The following is an 18,184-nucleotide window of genomic DNA, read 5'->3' as shown; positions in this document are numbered from 1 at the left end:
GAGTTTTCTACCTGGAGTCTGGGTCAGCAGAAAGCCAGCTCCAGAGCTATTTCACCCATTACATGGTCAGGGTTTGCCTGACATTTGCTGTGAACTCCTCTCTGCATGCAGCATTATGCATTAATACAGCATTATGCCTTCTGGAACTGTGCGTACTCAGTATACTGAACAGTGTCTATTGATTTGAAACCAGCCTTGCAGCAAAGGAGCCCCCAGTTGCACTCGTTTGGTACCCTGAACACAGAGTGAGATTGGGTGTTCATCTTGCAATTACCTGTGAAATTGTTCGACCTCTACTGCCCACCTGGTAATAATGTTTTGAAAGCCACAAGAACACGAAGGGTTTTCACCAGGAGTGACACTGGCAATCAGTGAGATTGACAGCAGAAGAAGTAGGATTCTTTTTAACAATACCAAGGCACTTGAGTGAGTAATTGAGTGACAGTTGTCAGATTCTTGTGACATGATTAATTTACGAAACTGACCCAACATCAGGCAGATGTAACAATGATGTGTGCAGTGTAGAAAAGTAAAGGTTACAAGAGGGACACAGCAGGAAGAATCAGAAGAAAAATGCCAAATTTAAGGTGTAAAGTTACAAGGCACTGTGAATGGGTGGTGTATTTTTACAGAAGAAAGGGGAGTGGTAGCCATTCCAAGAAAGTATAAACTCTGGAACAATTCTGCAAACCTTGAATTTCTGAGAAAATGGCATGAGAATATGCTGGGAAATGAGTCTGCGTGACAATTTGGCCGAATACTAAATGGGATTAACCTAATCTGCCATTGTCTGAAAGGTCATTGGATGTGACTAATATTGGTTGTAATCTGGCAGTGTCACATGGCTGGTATCTGTAAGACGTGTCTTTGCTTGAAGACTCAGTGCAGTGTCCTAGGAAGACTGAGCATCTAAACATGAATTTGGGTAACTGCAGTCAGCACAAGATAAGAATTTTGCACAGGATAGTAAATAATCTCAGTTGTCACAGAGATTTGTTGAACAGCAGATATCAACAAGCAGCAATGTAATAAGGTAATTTGCCTTTCTGATAATATTAGTCAGCAGCAGGTTAAGTCCACAGGTTGTCTTGGCAATAATTCTATTAAAACCAGAGAGACAAGATAAACATAAATCTGAAAAGCCAAGGATTGATTAGAGGCAGTCGGTGTGGTTTTGTACATGGGAGATTGTATTTTACAAGCTTGGCTTGGCTGAACATTTTGATGATGTATCATCAATAACAGATGAGGCTTGTACATCTCAAGCAGTATTTGGACATTTGAGGGGAGCCGTTCGCCCAGAATTACTGTGCTGCATGCCAGTAACAAAAATCCTGATTTAGCATGGGCGATGAATGATGTCTTCTAACTGGCTAACTCTGTGAAACCTTAGCCATCGTACTCCATGTCATTTCCTTTGAAATTGATTGTGATGTAATTTATCAGTCAGAAGTGAGGTTTCTGGGGTGAAGTCCTGAAAAGGTTCACTGCTGGAAATGATCAAAGCTTCCCCGGGATTAACCTGCCTGCAGAATTTCGCAGGCTTTCCCTGCTGACAGTTGTATTGATCTGAGTGTTTAGCTGCAGCGAAGCAAATAGTGTGTGTCTGACCGCAGAGGCCAATGCTGGTCTTCATGGGCAAAACTGAAATTATGCAACACCCAACAGTAACAAGGTAATCCTTGTATTTCTTGTATGTCAGCAAGTATATCCCGGGCTCCAATATGAAGTTGTGGAGAAGCTACAGGATTCATCTGCACAGCAATTGTCAGATCTGTACAAACACAATGAAAGTGACGTTATTCATTGAGCTCATTTCAGAAGATATATATTGTGTATTCAACTAGAATCTATTGTCCTTCACAGCAAAGAAACTATACTGGCGTTGACTTTATTCAGAAAAGGAGCAAATACTTTGGGTTTGGGGTTATCAAGCTTACTTGCCTTTTTCCCCTGCAAGTATTATCTTTCTTCACCAAATCTTAATAAATCAAAACAGCATCAATGGATCAGACAATCTTCAAGCTGGATTAAACCTGGCAACATTAGAAGTGAAGATTGGCTTTCCCAAATTGATCTGTCAGTGTAAGGCGCCACACCAAGATTCAGATTTATTTATCACACTTGCACTAACAACCAGAGCAACCAAGGATGTGCTGGGCGCAGCCCCCAAGCGTCGCCACACATTCAGCCATCAAAATACACGCCCACGATGCTTGGCACAACACCACAGAACCCAACAGGCGGCAGAAGGACAAGAGCAAAACAAGCCTGTTCCTCACTTCCACACATCCACTCAGTCGTCCAGTCCCTGGCCTGGCTACCCTTGGTCTCCAGCCTCCAGTAGACATGAACTTGCAAATATTGGACTTTCGCCTTCCCCAGTGGACTCTCAGAGACTTGCTGACTTGGGGCACCGGCCTTCTGCACTTATGATCAACAGTTTAATCCTGAGAAGGCACCCAGCGGAAAATTGCATCTTCTTAATAATGAAGATACTTCTTAAAGCAGGCAATATTTGAAAGTTCAAAGTAAGTTCATTATCAAAGTACAAATATGTCACCATATACAACCCTGAGATTCATTTTCTTCTGATCATACTCAATAAATCCATTATAGAATAATAATCATAATAGAATCAAAGAAAGACTGTATCAACTTGGGAATTCAAGTTTAAGTTCACCAAAGAGGTACTAGTTTGATTAAAATTCTTTGTTATTGAGGGCAATAAGTAATAATTTCAAGCAAGTTGTGTTGCCAAGTGCTATAGTCATAATTCCCTGAGTTTCAGTTGAGGAGACCATTGTGAGTTTTTTTTGTCTGACAGTAATCAGAAATTAGCCATGTCTTCTGAAACGCCCGTTCGCTGCTGTCGTTACTGTGTGGTCGGGAATCTTTCGAAGGATAGGCCTCAAAATCCCCGGCCTTGCCTGCTTTTGGCGACCGAGAAGGAGGTCGAATCATTCGGACAGAGATGGCGCTCAGTTCTCGGTGTGGGAGAGCTGATCAGAGCTCGAAGTTTTCAGATGACTCAGAGTCGGATTGTGGTCGGCATGGCAGGGAGAGTTTTTCTTCCTTCTCCCGTCTGCGTGAGATGTGGGACATTTGAGAAACTTTGAACTTTACTGTGCTCACGGACTTCTTCATCAAATTATGGTATTGTTACACTGTTTGTAACTATATGTTATAATTATGTGGTTTTGTCAGTTTTTTCAGTCTTGGTTTGTCCTGTGTTTTGTGATATCACACCGCAGGAAATAATGTATCATTTCTTAATGCATGCATTACTAAATGACAATAAAAGAGGACTACATGTCTTCATAATCATAAATATATGCTTGCAATACAAAAAAAAAACACAAACAGCATCTGTGGAGAGGAATAAAGAGTTGAAGTTTTGGGCTGAGACCTTTCAACAAGACTGGAAAGGAAGGGGGAAGAAGCCAGGAGAGAGGGGAAGGATTTCAGCTCCCTTTGGTGCCTCTCCTTCTTCCTTTTCTCCCATGGTCCACTCTCTTCTATCAGATTACTTCTTCAGCCCTTTACCTTTTCCACCTACCACCTCCCACCTTCTCACTTCATCCCTCCCCTCCCCCACCCACCTGTCTTCTCCCTCACCTGGCTTCACCTATCACCTTCCAGCTTGTACTCCTTCCCTCTCACCTTTTTATTCTGCTTCTCCTTTCTTTCCAGCCCTGGTGAAGGGTCTCGACCCGAAATGTTGACTCTGTATTCCTCTCCGTAGATGCTGCCTGACCTGCTGAGTCTCCCTCCAGCATTTTAAATCACACACAGCACACACAGAAAAGTGCCAGGTTCTGGTTTGTGTATGGTTGTAAAGCAACTGCTAAAGACGTTCTGAGTTGTCAAGCTGGCACCACACTCCCCCCCCCCCCCAAAATAAAATAATTCCGTTACCCAGGGGTTTCACGTTTCATGAGAAAGGAGACACCTTTGGGCAGTGCAGAACCAGTATGCATTTGCCCTGGAGTGTCAGCCCCAGTTATGTGTTTTAATAAAGCAGAAGATATATTAGAAATACTCAATAGGTGAGGCAGCGTGTATGGGAGAGAAACTTCAGGTCAGTGGAAAGTTATTAACTGTCCCTCTACAGATACCACCTGAACTGCTGAGTACTTTCAGGATTTTCTGTTGCTATTTCAATATCCAGTTACTGTAGTTTTTTTTGAAAAGAAACTTTTTGGTTCTGTACTCGATCTTCCGGAACAAGACATAACACCTTTCAGTCCAGCATGAAAGCCCTATCAAATGAGCTGTGACTAAGTCTTGTTTCAGAGATGTAAAAGAAAATGTTACGGTTCTCTGATAGCAATCATGAACTTGGAGGCTGAGAGCAGCGGTGACTTTCACTGTCACCTCCTCTTTGATTTGCAGCAGTAGGCACAAGCAGACAACCATTTCACCTGCAATCCATTGCTTGCTGAGGTCCGGATAAGTGACAGGTTGGCATTTCTGATACACATGAATGATAGCAACTTTGTCCTGTCTTACTGCCTTACATTTATCAAGTGGCTGTCATCCGCAGTTGCAGAAGCAGTTCCACCTCCTCCGAACAATCTCATGTTGATATGAAATTAATGCCACAGTAATCACAGAAAGCTTCTTAAGATAATGTACATATTTCACACTGAACTCTGCTGGATGTCACCAATGCAATAATCCCAACAATTCTCGAGCATGCTGTGGCAATAGGTTCAGAAATGTAGCTGGAGCTGAGGAGTGACCAAACCAGGTTGAGTGGAGAGCAACTTTAGAAATTAGATCTCCCACACATTTGTGGAGAAAATAGCCTTGAGATGCATTTATCAAGATTGCTTCTTCCCAACTAACAGCTGGATTGACAGCGAGCATCCAGTGAGAATGGGTGAGATAACCCTTTCTGAATCTTTTTTAGTAATTTTTTGTTCATGTATAGAGGAGCGGAGTTAACGACAAATAATAATTTTAGCCGATGAAATACGGCAACCTAATCTTTCTGTTTTTTTTTAGTTTTAGTGTAGGTTTTTTTTCTGTTTATAAAATATCTTTTTCATGGTTAGTTACTAAGAGATTGGGAGGCTAAACTACATTTGTTACTTGGAATCTGTACTTGTACATGTTAACCATTATTAATGTAATCCCGATCTCTTTGTATCATTATTATTATCGCTATGTTTATTAATTTGAACTTAATAAAAAGATTGAAAAAGAGAATGGGTGAGATACATGGAGATGTCAATACTATACGTGGATATAATGAGATCTATTATTGTAGTCCAAGGGAAGGAATGTTGTAAGGTTTGGATTCGTCTGGAGGTCCACCACGCCCAGGGCTCTGACTGTGTGGCAGTGAGGTTGTTGAGCTTGGGGGAAGTGGTCAAGCTCTTGTGGAATGAAAGTATTTATGCAAAGGATCCAGTCCTCAACATTCTCTACCTGTTTTCTAAGGCTTAAGTAACCCAACCTTCAGGTTGATAAAAATAAAATAAAATATTGTGAGAATATGCTCCCCTCCTCCAAAAAAAAAACACATTTAGTACTGTAACAGATGGGTTGGGTTAACCACTTCCACTTTCTCTACACACCTTTGAGGGAATTAAAGCCTCTATGAAGTTAGTGTCTGATTTTGGTTGTCTGCGTTAGAGAGGAATTTTCAAAGTTTGTATCCCTCAATCATGTTTTTCTTTCTCCCTGTGTAAGAAGGCTTAGTGGCAAAGGGGGACCAGGGAATGGGCTTCATCATGGATTTCCAGTCCCCTGAGCATCTGGCAGTGGTCTCCTGTAGCGACATAGGAAATGTAGATGCAAAACCTTCCATATTTCATACTGGTTGCAGCTTGTGCAGTGACCAACAGGAAAAAGAATACTTAACTTTGACTCTGCAAATGGATAGATACTTTATTGATCCCAAAGGAAATTACAGTGTCTCAGTAGCATTACAAGTGCACAGATATACAAATACACAAATATTAGAAGAGAAGTAAGAAAGAATAAAAGATAAGTTGCCTCAAACAGTCTAACGGGGGGGGGGGGGCGGTCATCACTTCCCCAGCTATAGGTTGACTCATAGAGTCTAATGGCTGAGGGTAAGAATGACCTTGTATAGCACTCTTTGGAGCCGCGCAGTTGTCTTAGTTTATTACTAAAAGTGCTCCTCTGTTCAGCCAAAATGGCATGCAGAGGGCGAGAAACATTGTACAGAATTGCCAGGATTTTCCAGAGGGTCCTTTGTTCTACCGCAGCCTCCAGTGTGTCCACTTTGACTCCTATTGCAGAACCAGCCTTACTAATCAGTTTATTGAACCTGTTGGCATCACCCATGTTGATGCCATTGCCCCAGCACACCACCAGATAGAAGATTGTACTGGCAACAACAGACTGGCAGAACATGTGATATGATGGTCGTGAATGATACTTCACAAAGATGTACTTGTTGCAACAGTAGTTCAAAGTTCGAAGTAAATGTATTATCAAAGTACATATATGTGACCATATACTCTACTACCCTGAGATTCATTTTCTTGCCGGCATTCACATTAAATACAAAGAAGCAGTTGACTCGATGAAAAACCACACACAACAAAGATGGGCAAACGACCAAAGTGCAAAAGGCAAACTGTGCAAATACAAAACCAAACAAACAAGTAAATAAATATTGAGAACATGAGTTGAAGAGTCCTTAAAAGTGAGTCCATAGTTTGTGGGATCAGTTCTGTGTTGGGAAGCGTGAAGTTGCTCTGTTTAGTTCAAGAGCTTGATGGTTGAGGCATAATAACTGTTCTTGGTCTTGCTGGTTGGGACCTGAGGCTCCTTCCTAATGGCAGCAGGAAGGAGGAACAGGATGGTGGGGGTCTTTAATGATGGATGCTGCTCTCCTGCAACAGTGCTCCATGTAGATGTGCTCAATGGTGAGGAGGGCTTTACTGTTATAGAGCTGTAAGTCTAATATGTACTAGGCGCTTAATGCCTAGTCTCAAAATTTCTTCCCAATTATAATTGTCCGGTGGACATGTGTGGGAAAACTTGGTCCTCTGAGGTTATTGGGAACTAGTTAAACACAAAGAGGAAGTTTAAAGTTATATGTGCATTTATGCAGTGCATCCAAAGAAAATCCCTTTCCCTTCATTTTGCATGTGAGTAGCATGAATGTTGAGAGCCTGTCTGTTACATTTCTAAAGATTTTAATGAAAAGGTGCCTGGTGAGAAGGGTTACCTGCTCAGTTGGTAAAACTCAATCCAAGGAGCAACAAAAAAGTGATTAAAAAAAAACAGGAATAATAAAAGGGAAAGGGTCCTTTCTGAGCTTTAGTTAAAACTTCTATTCCATATAAGCTTCCTGTAGATTTGACCACAAGCTGTAGTTTTTGTATTACTGCGGATGTGTTCCACTGTTGGGAGGTGTTCCCTTTCAAATGGCATGTTTACTTAACTGTTTGGTTGGACTTTACCTGGCATTATTGAAATACTAGATACAGGAAGTTCTGTTGTATTCAGGTCAAAATCTCTTCATTGCGTTTCACCTCTTTGCTCTTTGGGTAACTGGAATTTTTGCTATATATTTGAATACCCAGAGTATTAGAAACTATGCATTCTAGTCTTGAAATGTTATTAGATGGTCCTGTTAATTGCTTGTTGGAAACTCTGCCAGGGTTAACCTGAAGGATCCTCATTCTAGGATTTGACTGTCACATTGCTTGATGGTTTCACTCTAATAGATCACTGAGGGATCATTGTTGATGTGTGGATGGTATTAGTTGCAATTTTATTTTGGAAAAATGAGTTGTGAGAAACCTGCCATCTTACAGGTAAGTTGAGACTCAGAATCGTAGTTGTTGAAGTTTTGCTTTAAAACAAAGAAGGGATTACAATCATTAAGATAGATGAAGAGTCCATTTACCATATCCTACCCTGGGATTCATTTTCTTGTGGGCATTCATAGTAAATGCAAAGAAACACAATAGAATGAATGAAAAGCTATATATAAAGACAAATAACTATTGTACAAAAGACAACAAATTGTGAAGATACAAAAAGAGAAACAGAATAATAATATCAGATCAATAAGTAATAAGTACTATTGTGAACATGAGTTGTAGAGTCCTTAAATATGAGTACATGGGTTGTGGAATCAGTTTAGTGTTGATGTGAGGGAGGTTATCCATGCTGGTCCAGGAGCCTGATAGTTGAAAGATAATAACTGTTCCTGAACCTGGTGGTCTGGGACCTAAGGCTCCTGTACCTCCTTCCTGATGGCAGCAGTGAGAAGAGAGCATGGCAGAGGTCCTCGATGATGGATGCTGCTTTCCTGTGACAGTGCTCTGTGCAGATGTGCTTAATGGTGGGGATGGCTTTACCTATTATGGACTGGGCTGTATCCACTACATTTTGTAGGCTTTTCCATTCAAGGGCATTAGGATTTCCATACAAAGCCATGATGCAACTTCCCACCATGCATCTATAGAAGTTTTTCAAAGTTTTAGATGACATGCTGCATCTTTGCAAACCTCTAAGAAAGTAGAGGTGCTGCTGTTCTTTCTTTGTGATGGCACTTATGTGCTCAACCCAGGCAGATCCTTTGAAATAATAACGCTGAGGAATTTAAGGTTACTGATCCTCTCCACCTCTGATCCCCTCATCAGGACTGACTGATGGACCTCCAGTTTCCTCCTCCTGAGGTGAATAATTAGCTCTTTGGTTTTGCTGATGTTGGGTGAAAGGTTGTTGTGGCACCATTCAGACAAATTTTCAGTCTCCCTCTTGAAACTTGAATGTTGTGTTTTTTTTCCCCCATTTTATGCCTGGCCAAAAAGGCTTCAATAATCACCTCACTCTTTGTGTGAGGAAGTGCTTCTCAACCATCAATCTGGAACTTGCCTTTGACAGTGTGGCTTGCATTTGTGCGGTTGTTGGTAAAGTGTAGGGCATGATTGATATGAAGCAAAATAAACAATTGCATATCTAAAGCGAATTAAACACAAGAGATTCTGCAGATGCTGGAAATTCAGAGTCTCTCACACAAAATGCTGAAGCTCAAATGAAGTGCAGCACAGTAAATGTATAATCTGTTGATAATCGGGAAAATGCTTCAAATTTGGAATTTTGTCATTGTGTATGTGGAGAATGACTTGGCGACCGTAGTTATTGTTTTCTTTTGTTGATGGCTATCACTATCCACACTATTTATCTCTGCACATTTGTTGTAACATTCACCCGAGGATTCACTACTAGGAGCTAAGTTCTGTCCAATAGAAAAAAAATGTGGTTAATTACTTGAAAATACTCGTTCAATACAAATCATACCTTAGATGAGTCATCTTCAACCAAAGTAGCAAAAGTAAGACACAGAAATATTTTTGAGGTCTTTATGAACTACTTTTGTGACTAAATTGTGAATCTAGGGTTGAGTCTAATGTTTGTGGAAGTCGTCTTTGTAAATCTAAGAGTAGAGCAAGTATTATCTCCAGACTGTTGCCTCCACTTCAGACGTGTATACTTCAAAAAAATACTCTTGACCCAATATTTTATTTCTGTTCTGGATTATTGCCAAAAAATGTCTTCAGAATTGCACTACCAGCTGTTTAAGGCAGCAACCTTGAAATACCCTATCTTGAAATAGTGGTAACTATTATGGTAACTATTAATAGTTTATGTGGCTGCACTTCCTTCCATTAGAACTCCAGATAAACAGTGAATTCATCCATCAACAGAGTCATTTTGTTTGCCTTTTGTCACCCTGTCTTCTATTTTTAACATTATTAAAATAGTTGAAACTAATAACTGAAATATTGGTGAGAGCATTGTTAATGGTCTGCTTTAGCTTGGTTATGATGAAAAAAACTGATTTTGTTATCATTAGGTTTGCAGTGATTGTCATGGTGTGCCTGAGAAATGTTGTTCTGATGTCACTGATTTTTATCTTTGGCAATCATTTTGAATTTACCACTACAGATAGCCAGGGTGATGTGGGGCTGAGTGCAGGAGAGATTTGGATGATGGGTTACAAAAGTCATACAATAGGCATGTTGGCCAAAGTGAGAACTTTGGTACAGATATTGGCAGCAATGCCCAGTATAGACCATGGTAAATTTTATTTTCCCTGTCTATGGGGTTCAGGGAAGGCTCTTCTTTCCTGTTGATCTTTGATTTGAAACAGGGTCAGATGCAGTAACTTCACAAATGTTATTCAGCAGTTGTATTTCAATCCCATTCCTGGGATTATGCAGGCAGACATTTCAATGCAAAACCAAGGCTGTGTTGCAGTTGCAGAGCTGCAGATTTTTGCACGAGGTTTAAACTTGCCTGACTCCTCAGTGCATATGAGATTCAGCAGTATTAATCAAGAGCAGCAGCGAATTCTTCTGGGCCAAAGCCAATAAATGTTATTTCATTACTGTCCACAAATTGCCTTTTCTTTTTATTTCAGTTTTTTTTTGGAATCTGGTTGTCACTAGCAAGGCCAGCAATTATTTCCAGTCCGTATTTTCCCTTGAGGAACTGTTGGTGAGCTGCTGCCTGGCAGTCCAACTCTGACAGTAGAGCTAATGGACCATTTCACAGGACATGGGTGCCACAAGGGTCAGGTTTGGAGTCACATAGGCCAGGCTGTTTAAGGACAGAGGATTTTCTCCCTGAAGGATATTGATAATCCAGCAAGTTTTTTACAGTCTGATAGTTTCTGCGATCATTGTTACTAGGCTAGTTGTTTTATTTTACAAATTCTAGATTATTAATTAAATGTAAGCAGGACGGTTACCATGGTGGAATATGAATTGGGTGTCTAGATGGTTAGTCCAAGCCTCTGTATTATTAGTGGGTAATTGCCTGCTGGGTTATAACACAGTCCATGTCAACAATACTTCATTGCCTCAGGAGCACTGTGGGATATTCTGAGGTCAAGACAGGCACACTGTGAATTCAAATTTGTTCATTTATTCTTGTCCCCACTGCACAACAATATTGACTGCCTGTTTGTTTGGTAACCTCTTTGATGAGCTGTCTTGTACTAAAATGTGTCAATGATTTTAAAGAGGGATAATAAGCCTGAATATCGTTTAGCTTATTTACTCCTTCAAAGCAGAAATATCATTCAGTTTATCTGCTTCAAAGTATTTGGAGCAGGTTGAGTGCTTGAATGGGAACCAATTACATCTCCTTGCCACTTTCGGTTTAAAGGCTAAAAGCACTTTGCCTCAACAGTATACAGCCAATAAAATCGGTTTTGTGGAATCTTCATTCTGTGAACCTTCTCCAATTAAATCTGTTTTTTCCTGATCCCAAAGATGTGTCTACTAGAATTAATCTACGGTAGGGCATGATATTGATCATCCTGGATTTCTAAATAGTGGGTTATGTCTGTGCAATTCCCTGTCCTTTCTTAGTGTGAAGTGGTATCTGGTCACTGTCGATCCTTCACTTCAGGTTTCCTGAGCAGTGTCAAGCGCTTAATTAGCTGTACTTGGGGACGTGAAAGTCAATACAAATCCATGTGGTTTATTAGAGAGAGTCCAGAGGAGGTTCACAAGGATGATTCTGGGATTGAAGGGGTTAACATATGAGGAGTATTTGGCAGCTTTGGGTCTGTACTCATTGGAATTTAGAAGAATGTGGGAGGATCTCATTGAAACCTACTGATTGTTGAAAGGATTAGATAAGGTGGATGTGGAGAGGATGTTTCCTATGGTGGGAGTATCCAGAACTAGAGGGCACAGCCTCAAAACTGAGGGGCAACCCTTTCGAACAGAGGTAAGGAGGAATTTTTTTAGCCAGAGAACAGTGAATCTGTGGAATGCTCTGCCACAGCCTGCAGTGTAGGCCAAGTCCATGGGTATATTTAAGGCAGAAATTGATAGCTTCCTAATTAGCCAGGGCATCAAAGGATATGGCGAGAAAGCAGGTGTATGGGGCTGAGTGGGATCTGGGATCAGCCATGATGGAATGGCAGAGCAGACTCGATGGGCTGAATGGCCTAATTCTGCTCCTGTGTCTTAAGGTCTTATTATTTCATCAAGTGAGAAAGTGCCGTTGGAACCTTGCAGATAGTTAAGTTTCTGATTTCGTAGTTGTCTTTCATCCAGGAAATGGAAATTCAGTGACTCCTTTAGTTTAAAGGAAATTAGAAATGGTGTAATAGCCCACCTGCTGGTCAACAGCAAGATGGTTTATTGATTGATTTGAAATGGATGTTAAAACAAGTAGTCAATATTTTGAATAATTTACACTGTTGCAATACAACAGTTACTCTGGATAGTTACTTTAAATTGTATTGATTGAATATCAATTCAGCTTTTGAATCAATGATAATATTAGATTACTGTATCTAACTAATTGCTTTTGTGCTTCAGATTTTCCAGATTCAAGTAATAAACAGAACCAAACAATACGGGAGCTTCTGGAAGCTATCTATCCTCGAGCAGACAATCAAGAATTCATCATTAAACTGGAACCCATAGAAACGAATAAAAATGCCGTGTACCAGCATGTAACCAGGGTCGATGACCCAGCCTCTACCGTCGAGATGTACAGTACTCAAAGCCCGAGTCCCGTGCTGGTGCAAGAGCCGGAGGTGGAGCAGGTGGTGCCAGTGGAAGATGTGGGCCTTGTACCTTCGGTTCCCGCAGAGGTCGTCAAGAAAAAAGGGGCAGCCCAGCAACTGGAAGAAAGTCCTGGATCCCTGGACGTGAAGGCGGAGGCCTCCGACACGTCCAGTCTCCCGCCCCACTTGATCTGCTGCCTCTGCGGGAAGACATTCAATTCCCGGCGCAGCGTGCGGAGGCACATCAGGAAGGTGCACAAGAAGAAGATGGAGGAGCTGAAGAAGTACATTGGAACGAAGAACAGCTGGGGCAGCCAGACGCTGTCCACCGCCCGAGGCTGGTCGAGGGCCCTCGGCATAGCCGCGCCCAATACGAACTGCCCGGTTTGCAACAAGTTCTTTGCTTCGAAGGCTAATGTGCGCAGGCACTTCGACGAGGTGCACAGAGGCCTGCGGAGGGATTCCATCACCCCCGATGTGGCCACCAAGCCTGGGCAGCCACTGAGCCTGGAGGATCCGCCCGCTGAGCCACTGGTAGCCTCCACGTCCCGCAAGCGCAAGTCCAGCTCCAAAGCCGAGTACAGCCTGACGGCGTGCAAGTGCTTGCTGTGCAAGAGGAAGTACAGCTCGCAGGTCATGCTGAAGCGTCACATGCTGACCGTGCACAAGATCCATCTGGGCGAGGGCCCGGCCAGAGCACCCGAGCAGCCGGTGGCAGCACCGCGTGCGGCGGAGGCGGCCGCGACCCATGCAGAGAGCGCAGGCCTCGCGGATGCCCTGCCTCCCGTCGCCAAGCCCTGGCCTCAAGCTGAGCCCAAGAGCACAGGCCAACCGGCCGAGAGAAACGGCGTCCCGGCCGCGAAGCACAAGGTGAAGCAGGAGAACGAGAGCCCAAAGGGCTCGAGCCTGGGTGTGGCAGCTGGCCAGGCCAAGCCCAAGAAGCCCAAGCTTTCCATGGGCTTTGACTTCAAGCAGTTGTACTGTAAGCTGTGCAAGCGGCAGTTCACCTCCAAGCAGAACCTGACGAAGCACATCAAGATGCACACGGATGGCAATAACATCTACGTTAAGTTCTACAAGTGCCCCCTGTGCGTCTACGAGACCCGCCGCAAGAGGGACGTGGTCAGGCATGTCACGGTGGTGCACAAGAAGTCGACCCGTTACCTGGGCAAAATCATTGCCAATCTGGAGAGCCGGGCCGTGAAGAAGCCGATTGAGTTCGTCCTGAACCGAGTGCCAAAGAGAGGTCCCCAGAGGGACGAGACCAGGCTCGCCATCAAGAACGAGAGTGCCTCCAGCTCTCCCGTCTCATGTGCGGCCTCTGGCAGGAGAACTGAGGGAGCAGATTCTGGCACGGAGGTAAAGCTCACCAAACACTTCTCCCTTCACAAGTGCACTAACTGTGGAAAAGCATTTGCCAAAAAGACCTACCTGGAGCATCACAAAAAGACGCACAAAAACTCCACAGTGACGTCTGGTGAAAATAAAACCATTGGTCGCAGCACTCGATCCAAGGCCCTCCTGTCTGGTAAGGGAACTGTGGTTATCATTCGTTCTGCCATTTAAGAACTAAGTTTGTTTCATGACCTTCCTCTTCAACGTCCAATCACTCCTGTCGTCTGTGTGCTAACATTTTAAACTCTTTAATTGACGCAACTAAATCCAATCCACCTGTGGAACCCACAGAATTAGAGGGATGGATGCTTTGTGCCCTTCTTCCAGCAAGTAAGGTGAAGCTGCCTTCTTTTGTTTAACACTAGGTGCAGAATAGGGCCAAATAAGACCATTGCACTGAGCACTTGTGTGTACGCAGTCCTGATGCAGGGCCTTTTGACTGAAGATCATGCCTTGTGTGGGAGTGCAAGTTGAGAACAGTTTTCATAATGCATACCTTCATTTCCACCAAGATAGGTTTTTCCAATGTTGTGTATCAAATGGGGATTTGGGGAAAAGAAAGACAAGTCTGGTATCAAATTCAGCTGTTTGTTCATCCTTGTGGACAGCAATCTGGAGGATAGGGTACAGTATCATGGTAGTTCAGTTACTTGAATAGGAACCGTAAATCTGGACTGTTGGTAAAGCATCTGCATACTAATCCCACTCTAGGACCCAGAGGATTTATATTCAGGTAATTAAATAAATCTGGAATTACAATTAGTCTAGAGACCAGTAGCTATCAAATTGAAGGATTGTCGTAAAAGTACGTCCCTCCCCCCCCCCGCACTATTGTTTTGGGTCTCCCCCTCCCCCTCCCACTTTCAAATCTCTTACTATCTCTTTTTTTCCGTTAGTCCTGACAAAGGGTCTCGACCCGAAACGTCGACTGTACTCCTTCCTATAAATGCTGCCTGGCCTGCTGCGTTCCACCAGCATTTTGTGTGTGTTGCTTGAATTTCCAGCATCTGCAGATTTCCTCGTGCTGGCTATCCAATGCCTTTTAAAGTAGCTGACCTGCCTAACTGTGGGACTTCCTTTGTGACTCTAGATTTGCCTTAACTATTAATGGCTCTTCAGTTCAGAGACAACTAAGGATGACCATTAAATAACGTGTTCAGGTATATCCACACCCTGTAAATAAATGAAAAGAAAATGAAGAATTTTATTTCAAAATTGAAGATTAGCATTGGTACTCAGTGAGTTATGATGTTCTGGATAACACTGCATGAAAGAATAATAGGAGCAGGTTTAGTAATTTATGCAAATGACATAAAAATGTATATGAAAAAATTAAAATGACTAGGCGACAGGAAAGAGCAAGGGCATGAAACTAATTGAATAGCTCTAGTAAATGGTCATAATGGAATGTATAATTTCCTTCAGAGCTCTGATTTGATGTGAGATGAGGATAGTAAGGATGCAGAAAATTAATCCACACTTGGTTTGCAGTTCTAGGGATTTGGTTTGGCTCTTGTATCTTGGCAGGTATTCATTACTGATAAAATAAAATGCAAGAGCCATAAAACTAATCACTCCTGTACTAATCTGAAACTGTTATAGTTTTAGTGGGACTCGATCACCTACTTCCAGGAAAGATGTAAATAAGGCTGAAAAAGTACAGAGAAATATTACTGGGTCTGGAAGACCTGAGTTGTAAGGAAAGATTGAATAGTTTAAGGCTTTATTCCTTGGAATGTAGAAGATTGACAAGAGATTTGGTAGAGGTGTACCAAATCATGAGGGATATAGATAGGATAAATGCAAACAGGCTTTTTACGTTGAGGTTGTGTGGGACTCCAACCAGAGGTCATGGGTTAAGGGTGAAAGGTGAAAAATTTAAGGGGACCATGAGGGGGAACTTATTCTCTCAGAGGGTCGTGAGAGTGTGGAATGAGCTGCCAGCCCAAGTGGTACATGGAAGTTCAATTTCATTGTTCTAAGAGAAACATGGATGGTAGGAGATTGGAAGGCTATGGTCCCAGTGCAGGTCAATGGGAGTAGGCAGTTTAAATGCTTTGTCATGGACTAGATCAAGTCAAGTCAAGTCACTTTTTATTGTCATTTCAACCATAACTGCTGGTACAGAACAGAGTAAAAATGAGACATTGTTTTCCAGGACCATGGTGCTACATGAAACAATACAAAAACTACACTGAACTGCGTAACAAAAAACACAAAAACTACACTAGACTACAGACCTACCCAGGACTGCATAAAGTGCACAAAACAGTGCAGGCATTACAATAAATAATAAACAAGACAGTAGGCACAGTAGAGGGCTGTAGGTTGGTGTCAGTCCAGGCTCTGGGTATTGAGGAGTCTGATGACTTGGGGGAAGAAACTGTTACATAGTCTGGTCGTGAGAGCCCGAATGCTTCGGTGGCTTCTTTCAGATGGCCAAAGGACCTGTTTCTGTGCTGTACTTTTCTATGACTCTATGATCTTGCAGTTCTACCACCAGTAAAAGCTGCTGAGCAATGTGAAACCTGAAACTACAGGAATGATTTCATTCCATACAGATGACGTTCTTGAATAGTTGTAAGAAATGGAGCCTCTTCGGTTTTGACCATCTTCCCCCCTAATTTAACTAGACTTGTAGATGAATTAGAAGTCATCCCGTAGTCCTCTACAATATAGAAACAGGCCATTCAGCCCACTAATTCCATCTCCCTGCACTTGGCCCAGACCTTTCTTTGCTTAAGCAATTCATACGTGCTTGGCTGGAGACTTCTTATATACTAACATCAAGCCCACTTCAACCACTTTCTGCCAATCTGCGACTTGCTAATCATATCTCCTATAATCCATATCTAAAATATGTACCCAGATTACAAACGCCGGGTGTCCTGGCACCAATCTCTGAGGCATCTAGTCACTCTCACATTGCTGAGCCAATTTTGAATTAATTTTGTACTGAATCCCACGGGCCCGATATTTTTGGATCAAGATTCCTTATGGGACTGTCAGAGGGTTTACTGAAGTCCACGTAAACCGCATCTACCAGTCTGCCTTTATTTATACGCTTGGTTAAGCCTGCAAAGATAGTGGGTACAGCTTAGTTCATCAGCAGTAAAGCCCTCCCCACCATTAAGCATATCTACAAGGAGTGCTGTCGCAGGACAGCAGCACCCATCACCAAAGACCCCTAGCATGCAGGCTATGCTGTCTTCTTCAGGACCCACATCTCCTGGTTCAGGAACTCTTTACCCCCTCAACCAGCAGACTCTTGAACCGGAGTGGATAACTTCACTCATCTTCACTTACCCCAATACTGAACTGTTCCCACAGTCTATGGGCTTGCTTTCAAGGACTCTTCATTTCAGGTTCTCGATATTTATTGCTTATTTATTTATTCTTCTTGTATTTACACAGTCTGTTGTCTTTTGCACATTGATTGTTTGTCCATCTTGTTCTATGCAGTTTTTCATTGATTTTAATTTTCCTATTTACTGTGAATGCCCACAAGAAAATGAATCTGATGGTAGTATATGGTGACATATATAGTACATACTTTGATGATAAATTTACATTGAACTTTGAAAAAGTCCAGTCTGATTGGATAGATAGCATCAGCCTGTGAAAAAGCCATGTTGCCTGTCTGATTAGGTCATCTTGTTCCAAGTGGTCATTAAATCCTGTCCTTCAACATATTCTCTAATAACTTCCCTCCTGCTAATGTTAGGCTTATGGGTTTATAATTACCTGGTTTTTCCCTTGTTGCCCTTCTTGGAAAGGAAGACCACATTTGCTGTCCTTGAGTCAACTATAACCCGATATGTGGTCAGCAAGGATTTAAACATCTCAGTTAAATCCACAGTGTTCTCTTCCCTTGCCTCCCACAATGGCCTGGGAGGGATCCTGTGTAGTCCTTGAGATTTTTCCACCTTTAGGCCTGCTAAAGTGTCAACTACTTTCTTGAGACTCGCACTTGAGTTTCACCTTCCCCTTCCCTGAATTCTCCAGCTACAAAGATGGCGAATACAGGTTCATTTATGACCACTCCTGTACCTTTTTGGTTCCATACACAGATTGCTCCTGTTGTTCCTATTGGACCCTACTCCTCCCTTGTAATTCTTTCATCCTTAATATACATACAGATTACCTTCAAATTGACCTTAATCCTGTCTGTCAGTGAACCCTGCCCCCTTCGCCTCCCTAAAATTCTTAAGCACCTCTCTAAATCGCCCGTTCTGAAGGATTTTGCCCATTTTTAAT

The 18,184-nt window shown here is 42.4% G+C and overlaps 1 protein-coding gene across 10 annotated transcripts in view; it reads left to right on the top strand.

The window, feature by feature from the left end:
* LOC140202711 (zinc finger protein 800-like) overlaps positions 1 to 18,184 on the top strand; it is a 129,426-nt gene that overhangs the window by 105,837 nt on the left and 5,405 nt on the right. For all 10 annotated transcript variants that reach the window (XM_072267908.1, XM_072267907.1, XM_072267905.1 and 7 more), the window contains one exon: positions 12,342 to 14,060. In XM_072267908.1, coding sequence (XP_072124009.1) covers positions 12,342 to 14,060 — 1,719 coding nt within the window. The remainder of the gene's footprint in view (positions 1 to 12,341; positions 14,061 to 18,184) is intronic.

Source organism: Mobula birostris, chromosome 9 (assembly GCF_030028105.1).
Source record: "Mobula birostris isolate sMobBir1 chromosome 9, sMobBir1.hap1, whole genome shotgun sequence".
Classification (NCBI taxonomy): Eukaryota; Metazoa; Chordata; class Chondrichthyes; order Myliobatiformes; family Myliobatidae; genus Mobula; species Mobula birostris.
Note: the sequence above shows the minus strand (reverse complement) of the source record. Positions and strands in the feature narration are given on the sequence as shown.